The 14,201-nt window shown below is 44.2% G+C and overlaps 1 protein-coding gene across 5 annotated transcripts in view; it reads right to left on the bottom strand.

Annotated features, from left to right (window-relative positions):
• Positions 1 to 14,201, bottom strand: part of TRIO (trio Rho guanine nucleotide exchange factor) — a 366,651-nt gene that overhangs the window by 175,008 nt on the left and 177,442 nt on the right. For all 5 annotated transcript variants that reach the window (XM_034959746.4, XM_034959748.1, XM_063604169.1 and 2 more), the window contains exon 10: positions 2,948 to 3,070. In XM_034959746.4, coding sequence (XP_034815637.1) covers positions 2,948 to 3,070 — 123 coding nt within the window. The remainder of the gene's footprint in view (positions 1 to 2,947; positions 3,071 to 14,201) is intronic.

The following is a 14,201-nucleotide window of genomic DNA, read 5'->3' as shown; positions in this document are numbered from 1 at the left end:
TGGGGATTAAAAGGAACAAGGTAAGGCCAGGCCAGGGTGGGGGCCTAACTGGTGTCCTCTTTTTCTTGAGAACTTGGTAGGACTCAAGCAGACAAAAAGAGCCACTAGAAGGCAAAGGTGCATGAGACTTTGCTCTTCCTGCAATCCTTGGCTGCAGGGCTGTTTCTCACTGAAGATGACCAGGGGCTGTACTTAGAATTCAATGGAAAATAAGGGATTTGGGGAACTTAGAACAGATAGGAAAAAGAAGGAAATGAGCATTTGAGGCCTAAATACTTTCATTATATTTGCTTGGTTTAAAAGACAACAAAGTCTGCATATTGAAAACCTCCAAGGTATTTTATTAATACAGAAATGTAATCAGAAGAATGATGGGCCAGGACACCTACAGTGCAAATTAAAAGCCCCAGATAACTTAAATTATCACCTAAAAGGCACACAAATTCCCAGGGATCGTCTTTTCATCCGTGAAGGGAAAACACGGCATCCCAAGAGACAAGCTCACCGCCCCTGCAACATGTGTGCACAGGACAGAGTAAGCAGCACCACAAACACTAACTAACAATGGACCCAAGAAGTGCTGTGGATTTCTCTGGACACAGCAAAACACAGACAACTATCTATGTCTCTCACCATTTGACCGGACATACACTGTTGTGTAGTGTGGGAGTGGGAGGGTTTTAGCGAGGTGAAGTGGCCCGCGGGTGATACAACTCCAACATGCTCTGGTGCTGCTTTCCAGTGCTGCTGAGGATTGCAGGAAGAGCCAAGTCTCATTATTTTCCACTGGATTCCAAATACAGCCTCTGGCCGTCTTTAGTAAGAACTGGTCCTGCAGCTGAAGACTGCAGGAAGGGCAAAGTCGCAGGCGCATTTGCCTTCTAGCGGCTCTTGTCCCAAAACGTAAACACAAGGCTAGTACTCACCAAAAGATCTGAATAATCTGAATGATCGTACTGTTCTAGGCAAAGACAGCACCAGAAGCGCCTGCTGGGTGTCAGGCATTTCTACATGTATTCTCATCACAGCCACTCGGTGAAGGTAGGTGTTAGGTATCATTTTACAGCGAGGAAAACCGAGGCTCCGAGAGATGAAGTTTTCCACTGTCTTGCAATCAGAAAGCAGTGGAGTCATATTGGTAAATTTTAGAAGTATTTTTAATAAGGAAAAATTAGCAGATGAGAAGATTTGGTACCCTGTAAATACGTGCCAGTCTAAAGGAAATGCTTGATAGCAAATAATTTGCCCTGAATTTTCCACTAGTAATTTATTTTAAAAGATTAAAAACAATACATCTTATATTAGGAACCAAACTTACTGCAAAGCAACAGCCTATTTTGTACATATGCATGCTCTAACGGCTGTCACAAATCAGAATTTAGAGCATGCTACACGTGGGGACATTCTGTATGTCCATGTGTTATGGAGGCAGTTATCCTCCTTGCAAAAGATGAATGAGTTAAGTAATGACCAGGGAGTCACTGGTCTGCTTTTCTTTTAAAAATCAAGAATGAATTCAAGGTCTCCTGCTTTCCTAAATGACAAACTCTTTTATCCAAGAAGACAAGATAATTACGTGGCACATACGAAAAGCTGTTGACAGAAATGGCTTCCTGGATAATAACTTTGTGACAGGTTACATCTCTGAAAGATAATTTGAATCCAGGGGGATAGGCAGAAAAGAGCGAGGGTGGTTTAAGAATTCACAGAGCAGGTACTTAGGAAGGATGCTATGCCAAAGGTTTACTAATGATAGTAAAGATACCTTCTGTGCTCTCAAAACCAGATTCTTCCTTGAACCTGAGTTTTCTGGGCTTTACTGGCTGTTTTAATCATAACTTTTAAAATCTAAAACAGGAACATTAACATGAAAGAGTATCTTCCTGACAGTTATTTGCAAAAAGCTTCGCATGAAAAGTATTTTTTATTTCTTTTTTTACACTAGCCCATGAAAATGCACGATGGCTATTCACACCACACATACACATCAATTAGCATGGATTCATTCAACAGGATAGAGCTACTCACAATCACTGTACAAAATTAAGGAATGGACCTTCAAATTAGTCACGAGGAAGTTCTTGACTCTGCAAAACTGCATGCAAAATGGATCCAAGTGCTTCCTGAGGTGACTGCAGCCGTGTCTAAAACAAATTCTGAAACCCAGGGCCCCTGCAGCTAGGTCTTGTGTCTGCAGAAGTTACACTGTATGACTCGCTTCCACCACCTAAACATGAGGTTCGAATTTTGGGTTCCTCCTTCTCAGAACACCAGAACTGTTCTATATAATAAATCTGTATTTAGTACATTTTTAAATGAATTCAACCATAACATTTCACCACTTCCTTTCTGAATCTCTGCTGTGTTACTTCATCAAGCCACAACTCACTAGTTTAAAGAAGTTGACTATAAGAAAAATCTTATTAAATAAATTACTGGGCTTATTTTTCAGATCAGAAAGTTAACCTTAGAAAGGTTAAGCGACTTGTCCAAAGTCAGGCGGCCAGTGCTCAAACCCCACAAATCCCAAATTCGGAACACACTGGACTCCCGGCTCCTGTTTCCTAAGCCCACACATTTAAAGAAATGCAAACAGAACAAGTAAGGCTTAGCCTACTACTATAGAAACGCAGAAGGAACTGTTATTTCCTGATTATAAACTGGAATTTCACAAAGTAGTCAAAAGGCACTGGTATAATAAACAAGACAAAAACACCCAAGCCACATTTCTGTTCCAAGAACATCGTATTTTGGAAAGGGTCAACTTACCAAATCATGTTTCTGCCGAGGCAATGACAACTTCACTCTGAAATCGGAGCCTTTACCTCATCTGAGGTGTCAAACACATCGAGCTAATGCTAACTTATCTCAAATGTGGTTAAAACTGTAATCCAAAATCAACCACACGGGTATTTATGGGATAAAATAATAGAAGCCATTGTTTTACCTGTGCCACTTCTTCAAAATCTTCATGACGTTTCTGCAATGCTCTGGCCCGATGAAGAGATTTCCCCACACCTGTATGTTTGCTCAGAAATGCTTCTCCGTGGTTCTCGATCCAGTCTAGCACCTACAATGAAATACAGGTACATATGCCATAAAAACAATGTCCTGCCATGTTCAATGTTTAAGGTTATCCAATGAAGACCCCTTCTGTTGTCAAAACTCTGTAAGAAACAAGAAGCAAACGAGAAAAAAAAAAATGGGAAGAAGTAATTGGATACTAATTTAACACACTCGATAATTACAAGCTGATAATTACATCAGCTTTCCCAGCAGGACTTTAATCATCTCTTACATTAAAAGTGTAAATCTTTCTATGTATAAACGTTGCATGCAATAATGATTAAATTAAATCTCAACTTATCTATGCACCACTGGGCCACCAAACTGACTGGGTATTGTATAAGACAGTGATTAGGAAGTCACACAGGGCCAATTTAACTTAGCAATTTTATAAGGCTTAAAGCTACACTACTAAGGCAATTCAAGTTTAACTACAGAGTCATTTTTTTTCCATCTCTTCTTTAGAAGACTCAAACACATGAAGTAAAACCTAACACTTACATGCCTCAGTCTTGAGCTTGGATAATTTATTCTTTAAACTAAGATGCTGCAAAAGCTAATAAGCATTTCATGAATTTAATTACTTAAAAGTTCTTGCTAGGTGAAATCCACCACACTAAAGAAAAAGTAAAAGCAAAGCAGTATAATCTGATGTTTTAAACTTCGTAGTTGGAACTGAGTAGTTCATTGGGTCTCATACTTAAATCACAAAACGCTGACAATATCTAACAAACTAGAGTTGAGCTGTGAACAATATGGGTTTGAAATACACAGGTCCACTTTTATGTGGTTTTAAAAAATAAGTACAGTCGGCTCTCCGTACAGAAGGGTTCCGCATCCACAACCAAATGTGGACTGAAACTACAGTATTTGCAGAACGTGAAGCCCACATATACAGAGGACCAAATGCAGGACTTAGGCACCCATAGATTTTGGTATATGTGGGCGATCATGCAGACACTGAGGGACAACTGCATTTACGCTTTATCAAATGCCCACTTTGTCCTCTTTGATGGATAGGAGATAACCAGCAAAAAACTAAGTCAGTGATGTCTTTAGCTAAAAACTAAAAACTTTAATAAAAGATTTTAAATATTTAAACATATTTGTTAACGCACAGCTATAGTATTGAAGGTTCACTCATACTTCGCATGTTGTAACTCTGGTGCTCTCTTTGTCCATTCAGCCTGCTCTAACAAAACACCTTAGACTGAGTAATTTATAAACAACAGAAATGTAGGGCTTCATAGTCTGGACACTATGAAGTCCCAGATCAAGGAGCCAGGAGACTCAGTGACTGGTGAAGGCTTGTTCCTCGTTGAAGGTACCTTCTATGTGTCCTCACATGGAGGAAGGGGCAAACAAGCTCTCTCAGGCCTCTTTTATAAGGGCACTAATGCTATTCACAAGGGTGAAGCCCTCATGGCCTAATTCCCTCCCGGAAACCCCACCTCTTCTGAAGTATATTTCAACATGAATTTGGGGGGACACAAACATTCAGACGATGCAGATCAAAAAGACCTTGGACTAAAGAACAAATAGGCACACACAGCAAAGACAGTGGTCTAGGGGGCAATCTGGGAAGCCAACCAGCCATGGCTCTGCTAATGGCAAAATAAAAGGGGCTTAGCTTGTGGTTCCTTACCCTTGATCAACTGTACTGTAGAGAGATCAGCCATGTTCATAGACATAGGGGAAAAAAAGCAGCAGCTGGTGAGGATCAGAGCCTGACATGTTCTTCATTGCTCCAAACCACTGACCTTCACACCTGAGGGCCTGGCAGAGGGTCCTTTCTGCTCAGGGTCTAGCAAAGTTAGTATTACAGGTAAATTGCAGACCTTAACAAACCTCTCGTGGTCCTCTGTACAGACCCTTCTAGAACTGGCAGGCACTGAAATCAGACGTGTGGGAGGTGTGGGGTGGGGGTGGAGGCCGAGCCTGGTCTCATTTCCACCCCTCCATTTCCAGCCCCCCTATACAGAGACATAGAATTTAGCTGTGTGCTCTTGGGCAAGTTCCTTATTCCTTCTCAGCTTCAGGTTCCTTACCTGCCCAGTGGTGACAGTCACAGGTAGTTGTCAGCATTCGATGACCTCTATGTCAAGCATCTTAATGCCAGTGTGGCAAATGGCATCCCCGCCTATAACCAGAACTCATGGCAAGCTTCCATCTCATTTCAAGCTCCTGACGGCACAGGCTGTACATATTCCATTTTAACTAATGTATTCGGTACATTATTTTAACTAGAGTATTGAGTGCATTGTTTTAACTAGCGTATTGAGCACATTATTTTAACTCCTGTATTGAGCGCATTGTTTTAACTCACTATTGAGCACACTAGTGTATTCAGCACATTGTTTTAAATAGCATATTGGGTGCATTGTTTTAACTAGTGCATTGAGTGCACATTACTTTAACGAGTGCATTGTTTTAACAAGCGTATTCAGTGCATTGTTTTAACTAGTGTATTGAGCACATTGTTTTAACTAGCGTATTGAGCTCATTGTTTTAAGTAGTGCATTGTTTTAACTTGCACATTGTTTTAACGTATTGAGTGCACATTACTTTAACTCATGTATTGAGCGCATTGTTTTAACTCGTGTATTGAGTGCTTTGTTTTAACTAGCGTATTGGGCGTGCACTTTAACTTGTGGATTGAGCGCATTGTTTTAACTAGTGTATTGACTGCATTGTTTTAACTAGTGTATTGAGCACATTATTTTAACTCATGCATTGAGTATATTATTTTAACTCATGTATTTAGTACATTATTTTTCTTTCTTGGGATTAAAAAGAGAGTCCTATAAGGTATTGCTACATTCACCACCTGATTTCCAGGCAAAGCGTTGCTGAGTTGTTTGTCCCACAGTCTTTTATATTATAAAACACAGGTCCATTCCACGGCTAAAGAAATGTCTCAAGGACAACTTCTGGACCTCTCGGCCTTCAGAATGGATACATTTAATGGAATGTGCTCCTGGGCATGAGGCCAAACCATGCAAAAGAGAAGTATCAAATATTTCTAGCTTGAAAAGAATTTAGAGGTACATAAGTAACACCTCTGCTACAGTTCACCTGCCTGTAAGATCTACAGGAGGGCTAAGGAGACTTTTTTAAAATTATATAATATATTCAGTATATTACTCAACTTACGTAAAGAGAAAAATTAAGTCACCAATAAGCAGCAAACCTGATGATTATTGGAAAGTCCATAGAGACTTGAAATAAGGGCACAATTTCAAAAAATAAAAGATAAACATTATTTGGTAGAAAGGGCCAGAGGAAGCAAAATACAACATTTTTAAATTAATAAAAATTTGTTTCTGGCCAGGCGCGGTGGCTCACACCTATAATCCCAGCACTTTGGGAGGCCAAGGTGGGCAGATCACCTGAGGTCAGGAGTTTGAGACCCGCCTGGTCAACATGGTGAAACCCTGTCTCTACTAAAAATACAAAATTAGCCGGGCGTGGTGGTGCACACCTGTAATCCCAGCTACTTGGGAGGCTGAGGCAGGAGAATCGCTTGAACCTGGGAGGCAGAGATTGCAGTGAGCTGAGATCATGCCATTGCACTCCAGCCTGGGCTACAACAGCAAAACTCCATCTCAACAACAACAACAACAAAATAAAAATAAAAAAGAAATTTGTTTCCAAGTATTTTAGGAAGTTTTAAGTTGGAAATAAAAGCTGCTATAAACCAACCACTCAGGATTATAATGGGCATTTTTCTTTTAACAGTGATTCCTGCTCCCTCTCCCTCTCCCTCTCCCTCCCCCTCCCCCTCCCCTTCCCCACGGTCTCCCTCTCTTTCCACGGTCTCTCTCTCATGCGGAGCCGAAGCTGGACTGTACTGCTGCCAACTCGGCTCACTGCAACCTCCCTGCCTGATTCTCCTGCCTCAGCCTGCCGAGTGCCTGCGATTGCAGGCACACGCCGCCACGCCTGACTGGTTTTGGTGGAGACGGGGTTTCACTGTGTTGGCGGGGCCGGTCTCCAGCCCCTAACCCCGAGTGATCCGCCAGCCTCAGCCTCCCGAGGTGCCGGGATTGCAGACGGAGTCTCGTTCACTCAGTGCTCAATGGTGCCCAGGCTGGAGTGCAGTGGCGTGATCTCGGCTCGCTACAACCTCCACCTCCCAGCCGCCTGCCTTGGCCTCCCAAAGTGCCGAGATTGCAGCCTCTGCCTGGCCGCCACCCCGTCTGGGAAGTGAGGAGTGTCTCTGCCTGGCCGCCCATCGTCTGGGATGTGAGGAGCCCCTCTGCCTGGCTGCCCAGTCTGGAAAGTGAGGAGCGTCTCCGCCCGGCCGCCATCCCATCTGGGAAGTGAGGAGCGCCTCTTCCCGGCTGCCATCACATCTAGAAAGTGAGGAGCGTCTCTGCCCAGCCGCCCATTGTCTGAGATGTGGGGAGCGCCTCTGCCCTGCCGCCCCATCTGGGATGTGAGGAGCACCTCTGCCCGGCCGCGACCCTGTCTGGGAGGTGAGGAGCGTCTCTGCCTGGCTGCCCCGTCTGAGAAGTGAGGAGACCCCCTGCCTGGCAACCACCCCGTCTGAGAAGTGAGGAGCCCCTCTGCCCAGCAGCCGCCCCATCTGAGAAGTGAGGAGCCTCTCCGCCCGGCAGCCACCCCATCTGGGAAGTGAGAAGCGTCTCCGCCCGGCAGCCACCCCGTCCGGGAGGTAGGGGGGTCAGCCCCCTGCCCAGCCAGCCGCCCCGTCCGGGAGGGAGGTGGGGGGGTCAGCCCCCCACCCGGGAGGGAGGTGGGGGGGGGTCAGCCCCCCCACCCGGCCAGCCACCCCATCCGGGAGGTGAGGGGCGCCTCTGCCCGGCCGCCCCTACTGGGAAGTGAGGAGCCCCTCTGCCCAGCCAGCCGCCCCGTCCGGTAGGGAGGTGGGGGGGTCAGCCCCCTGCCCGGCCAGCCGCCCCGTCCGGGAGGTGAGGGGCGCCTCTGCCCGGCTGCCCCTACTGGGAAGTGAGGAGCCCCTCTGCCCGGCCACCACCCCGTCTGGGAGGTGTACCCAACAGCTCATTGAGAACAGGCCAGGATGACAATGGCGGCTTTGTGGAATAGAAAGGCGGGAAAGGTGGGGAAAAGATTGAGAAATCGGATGGTTGCCGTGTCTGTGTAGAAAGAAGTAGACATGGGAGACTTTTCATTTTGTTCTGTACTAAGAAAAATTCTTCTGCCTTGGGATCCTGTTGATCTGTGACCTTACCCCCAACCCTGTGCTCTCTGAAACATGTGCTGTGTCCACTCAGGGTTAAATGGATTAAGGGTGGTGCAAGATGTGCTTTGTTAAACAGATGCTTGAAGGCAGCATGCTCGTTAAGAGTCATCACCACTCCCTAATCTCAAGTACCCAGGGACACAAACACTGCGGAAGGCCGCAGGGTCCTCTGCCTAGGAAAACCAGAGACCTTTGTTCACTTGTTTATCTGCTGACCTTCCCTCCACTATTGTCCCATGACCCTGCCAAATCCCCCTCTGTGAGAAACACCCAAGAATTATCAATAAAAAATAAATTAAAAAAAAAAAAAGAAGAAAACACTTTGGTAGAAAATAAAAAGATCTGTTTTGGGTAACAGTGATTCCTTCAGACAGAAATGTAAATACCAGGTGAAATTGTATTTCCAATAAACATGAAAATAATTCAAAGGAATATGTACAAATTCCAATAATAATTTCCACTTTTAAAATAATAATAAATAATTGCAGACAGCTATGAAATCCAGCTAATATTCAAAACCAAACTCCCCATGAGGCTGTTGATTCTAAGTATGGGTAGATTACTCAGATTACCCAGTGATCCTGAGTCAATATACCTGGTCTAAGTAACATTTTAAAGACACGCTTGTGAAATCTTCCCATTTAAAACATACTAAGATAAGCAAATTACAGGCCTTTATCTATCCAGTCCAGCCAGCTGCACCTCCGCCCCCTTCCCAGACAGTCCTGTTATCTGTTTGCTCTGTGTCCTCAACTCCACAGACAATAAGGCTGGCCTGGGGCTTGCTGCTTCCCTTCCAGATGAAAAACACAAAAGCTGATCCCTTCCCATGGCTACTCTGCACAGAGGCAGAAGAGTAAAGCTGGAGACCACCACCTTCCTCTCTGTTCAGAGGGTGTGGTGTGGGCTCATTCCTCAGTACACCAGTGCCCTCTAATGGACAAAACAACAGTCCCAAGGTCACGGTTGTTCCAAAGTGGACCGCCCACACTTGAAACAGCTACCATCGCTCAGCACCTAAGTCAAATGTCAGAGGGCAGAAAGCTGTTCAGAATGTTTAGCTTAACTCCCTGTTTGTAATGAAAAGGAAACCAAGGTCCTAATTGCAAGACTGAACGTGATGGTGGCATGATTACGGTCATTTGACTAGCAATCATCTCGCTATCTGAGCACCTGCTGTGGAAGCAGCCCCTGACCTAAGGCTGTGTGTGCGGTGAGCCATCCATCCTCACAGTGAGCCAGGGGTAGGGCGATCCCTATCCTCTTACAGATGAAGACACAGGCAGGGCCCGTGGAAGCAGCCCCTGACCTAAGGCTGTGTGTGCGGTGAGCCATCCATCCTCACAGTGAGCCAGTGGTAGGGCGATCCCTATCCTCTTACAGATGAAGACACAGGCAGGGCCCTCTGTGACTTTATGGGAAAGCCTGAGTGTGCACTAGAAGCCAGGATGCCTGCCTCAGGGCTCATCCTCCCGTCTACACTGCTTCTGCCCTGACATACAGGTGAGATGAAAAAGGAAAGAGCTCTGCTTTTGTTTCAGAATGGTTCAGGCTATTGGGTAAGTAACCTCTTAGGAAATGACGCTGTCACAACGCTCAGCAAAACTGAGTTAGGGTAAATCAGCGAATAGTTACCAACCCTTGATTAGATGCGACAGGAACTGGCCACAGGTAATGCTTCCTGAGGCCCGCTGCAGAGTTCTGGCATCCTGTATAACCTATTTGTAAAATTATTTTCTGTGGTAGGTCCCTACTATCTAATACTCAGTATTTGTGGTCTTGTAGAGTATTTACGGATTCCTCTTTCTCAGTAATTACTATTTAAAAATTTGTTTAAAAATTTCTCTCTCTCTCTTTCTCTCTCTGCTGTGGTTTGTTTGGCCCCGCCAAGTCCCACACTGCAATATGATATCCAGTGTCGGAAGTGGGACCTACTGGGAGGTGTTCCAGTCATGGGGGCAGATCCCTCATCAGTGCCCTGATACCACCTCAAGGGAGGGAGTGAGTCTAACTCTTAGTTCCTGCAAGAGCTCATTGCTGAAAAGAGCCCAGCACCTCCCTCCTTTTTCTCTTGCTTCTCTCTCGCTGTGTGTTCTGTACACGCAGCTCTGGCTCCCCTTTGCCTTCCATGCTGAGTGGAAGCAGCCTGAGGCCTCCTCAGAAGCACATGCTGGTGCCATGCTTCTTGTACAGCCTGCAGAACCGTGAGCCAAATAAACCTGTTTTCTTTAGAAATTACCCAGACTCAGGTATTCCTTTATAGCAACACAGACTAAGAAACACATACTAAACCCTCATCAAACAGGAGAGTATTTCAAAGCCTACCTCACAACAACATACGATGTGAAAACCAATGTAAATGATATTTTCCCTTTGAAATGCAGAGGTGTTGATTGCAAATACTTCCTAGAATGGTTTTCTATCATGGTCATGCATCGCACCATTGCCATCAGCTCCATTTATTGAATGACTGTTCTATGCTCTGCTTGGGAGGGCAATACAGTTCCATGATCTCAACCACAGAAAGCTCTGAAATTCCAAATATTTTTCAAAACTTGGTTCTAAAAATTCATCCGTCAATAAAACCTAACCTGAGGGTACTTACATAGTCTTTACCGAGTACTTAATAAGTGCAAGTCCTTGAACATTCAGCTATAGAAATAGCCATGCATTTGATTATGGGGGGCTGTCCAGATGCCACTAGAAGTGTTAGTATTGTACACTGTGTTACTTTTCTAATCTTTGAGAAATTCCGAATTCTGAATCACAAATAAAAGCTACAAATAAAAAGAGAGCAGACTTTTATCATTATTTCTATTAATCAAGAAATTGAGGCTCGGATAAGTAACCTGCCCAAGAAAAGAGATTCAAATGGAGGTCTTCTCAACTCCAAGCTCACTACATTCCACTTCAGTTTGTAAATACTGTCTTTAAAATATTTCTAAAACTAGAGTTTCATCTCTAGAATTGCTACTTGAAAAACTACATAATACATCTGACATAAAGCAACCAAGAACATACTAAGCTAGTTTGTTTTTACAGGTAATTCTGGATCCAAAGAGCACACAGAGAAAATAGATAATCATCTGTCAACTGCAGCCACTGTTCTCAAGATACAATACATAATGAATTCGTGTGTTTTAAGTCAAAACAATGAGAACCCCTTCTAAGTCACATCTTACGCACACAAAAATGAAAATAAGCTCCTCTGATTCTATAATCCATTTAAAGAATACAAGAAACAAATGAAAAGCAAAGGTAAATCTAAAATACTCTGAATTTGTTCTTTTTTATACAAAGTCAGATTTTTTTTCCAGTTGCAAAATAAAGATTTCCTCCCTGCCAGCCCACATTCTCTATAAAACCAAAATTAACAACCTGGTTCCATTTATTTTAGTTACTCAGTCACTGTCTTTTATTTAAATCGCTGGGGAAACTGATAGAGAAATGAACATATTACATTCTGAGCTTTCTGGACTATCAAATCAATGGTATTTTAGGGATATACAACAAAAGATGACTCATTGACTAAGCAACATCATTTCAGATCGGTTAAACCAAAGTAGGTGGCCATAAAGGAAGACTTTCACGTAGATAATGTTAATTTTTATTAAAGGCTGGTGTTTGGCAGTGCTGTAAGGATAGTCAATATTATGCTACTAATGAAATTTACTTACAAAGTAAAAATCACAAATGAAGGAATCCTTCTGAGTTTAAATTACTGGAATTCATATACTCATCCTGCGTTAGTCTAGCTCACACTTTCTTTCCTAGTGCTCTGGCGTACTTTACTCATGAAATCACTGGTCTTATTTTTCCCTCTCCCACGGAGGCCAAGCTCAGGAAGACCCCAGACCGCATTATTCACCCCCAGCTGTCTAATCACCATGCGGCGAAGCAAGGGAGGCCTGAGATAGCTGAGTGGGCTGGAGAGTGGTCATGGGAGCTCCTTTTCCCTTTCCATTGATTCCCTCCTAAAGGACTAAACTCCTATCTCTCTCTCTCTGTTCTTAAGCGGCTGTTTTCCTTCATGGTCACGGGCAATTGCAGCTTCTAGGAAAGCCTGTTCCCTGTGACTAAAAGCACCACTCAAAGATTCTTTCTTCAGTATCACGTTGATTTTACTCTTTGCTTAGCTTAGAAGGTAGGCATCCTCCTCAGACCCAGAGAGGTGACACAGAAAAAACACCAAGAGGTTCTCGGTGCTTCTGCCAAGCCATTCGACTTTTCCAAGGCTTGCTTTTATTACCTGGAAAATGAGGGGGCTCCAGCTTCAAATTCTATTGGGTGTGAGACTACTTTTAAAAGTGAAATAAAACAGACACAGAATTCAACACACATTTGTGGGCTTTGGGGACCAGGGGAAGAATGGGAACTTTTGAGGTCTAGCATTCACCACGGACTGACATTGAAGATGTTTTAGATGAGGGGTGTGTGGGAGGGAGCCAGCCCTTTCCCCAGCCTTTGTCCTCTCACTGTTAAATCTGCAGCTCCATCCTGGCTGTGGTTCCTATGATGGCTGGATTCCAGTCCCACCTCCTCTGTGCTCACTACTGCAGAAGGTTAATTAGGAGCTGGCTCCAGACCCACCAGGAAGATCAGCAGGTGGCCTCTACCTGCGCCCAGTAGTTCCCAATCCAAAACCAAGCCTGTGCCTCCACTCAGCACTCCCTAATTCTAATAGAGAACTCAGAGAAGATGGCAATCCTGTAGCCATTCTAATTAAGAGACACAATCAAAACTGCGAGTGCTGGAGTGTAAACAGAAGCAAGTGTTAAACAGCTAGGGATATATGATTCTGACGACTGGAATCAGAAAACTCCCTCCTGACTCAATGAACAGATGACAAGGGAGTTCAGGAACTCAAACTTCACTTAAAAGCTAGGTCTAGTGTAGGTGATGCTAAACCTAGAGCTCCTGAGTCAGGCTTCCTGCAGAGCTGGCTTTTGCAGGCCGAAGAAATAGGCTGGGGCCTGAGGCAAATCTGTGAAATTACTTCTCTATAATAGACCTGGGATGTGTTGCTTTGCCTCTTAGGCATATGCCAACTTCCCTCCTCCAGCTGGAATTCAGCATAAAAGACCCTCATTTTGCATTCAAATGACCAAAATCCTCATGAGAGATCTCACACTTCCAAAATTCCCATGCACTGAAATTATCACTTCCTTCCTTGGACACCCCTAGTTCCCCAACATCAATCAAAGATTCCATTCCTTCAGGCAGATCTCCCAGATATAAGACCAACCCTCCCCCATTTTAAAAGAAATGAAGCAACTTTTAACCCCAAAGAATCTTTAATTAGCAAAATTGGGGAATTCCTTAAATTCCTTCAACTATTCATTCATTCAACAAATACTGACATCTGCTCTTCCAGACACTTGGGAAACACCAGTGAATGAAACACTGATGGCTGTCTCTGTGGTCCTCACGTTCTTACTCTCCAAGACTTACTCACCCATGACTTGCAGGGGCGTTGTATTAGTCTGTGCTCACGCTGCTAATAAAGACGTATCCAAGACTAGGTAATTTACAAAGGAAAAACATTTAATGGAGTCACAGATCAGCATGGCTAGGGAGGCCTAACAATCATGGTGGAAGGCAAAGGAGAAGCAAAGGCATGTCTTACATGGCAGCAGGCAAGAGGGCTTGTGTAGGGGAACTCCCATTTATAAAACCATCAGATTTCACAAGACTTATTCACTATCACGAGAACAGTACAGGGAAGACCCGCCCCCATGATTCAATTACCTCTCACTGGGTCCCTCCCATGACAAGTGGGAATTATGGGAACTATAATTCAAGATGAGATTTGGGTGGGGTCACAGCCAAACCATATCAGGAGTCCACATGGGAACCTAACCAGGTTCCTGGCCTTTAGGTTCACTCCTGCTATCCACCCTCCACTGCCTAC

This window comes from Pan paniscus, chromosome 4, assembly GCF_029289425.2.
Source record: "Pan paniscus chromosome 4, NHGRI_mPanPan1-v2.0_pri, whole genome shotgun sequence".
Classification (NCBI taxonomy): Eukaryota; Metazoa; Chordata; class Mammalia; order Primates; family Hominidae; genus Pan; species Pan paniscus.
The sequence above is the reverse complement of the archived record's forward strand: the minus strand, read 5'-3'. Positions and strand labels throughout refer to the sequence as shown.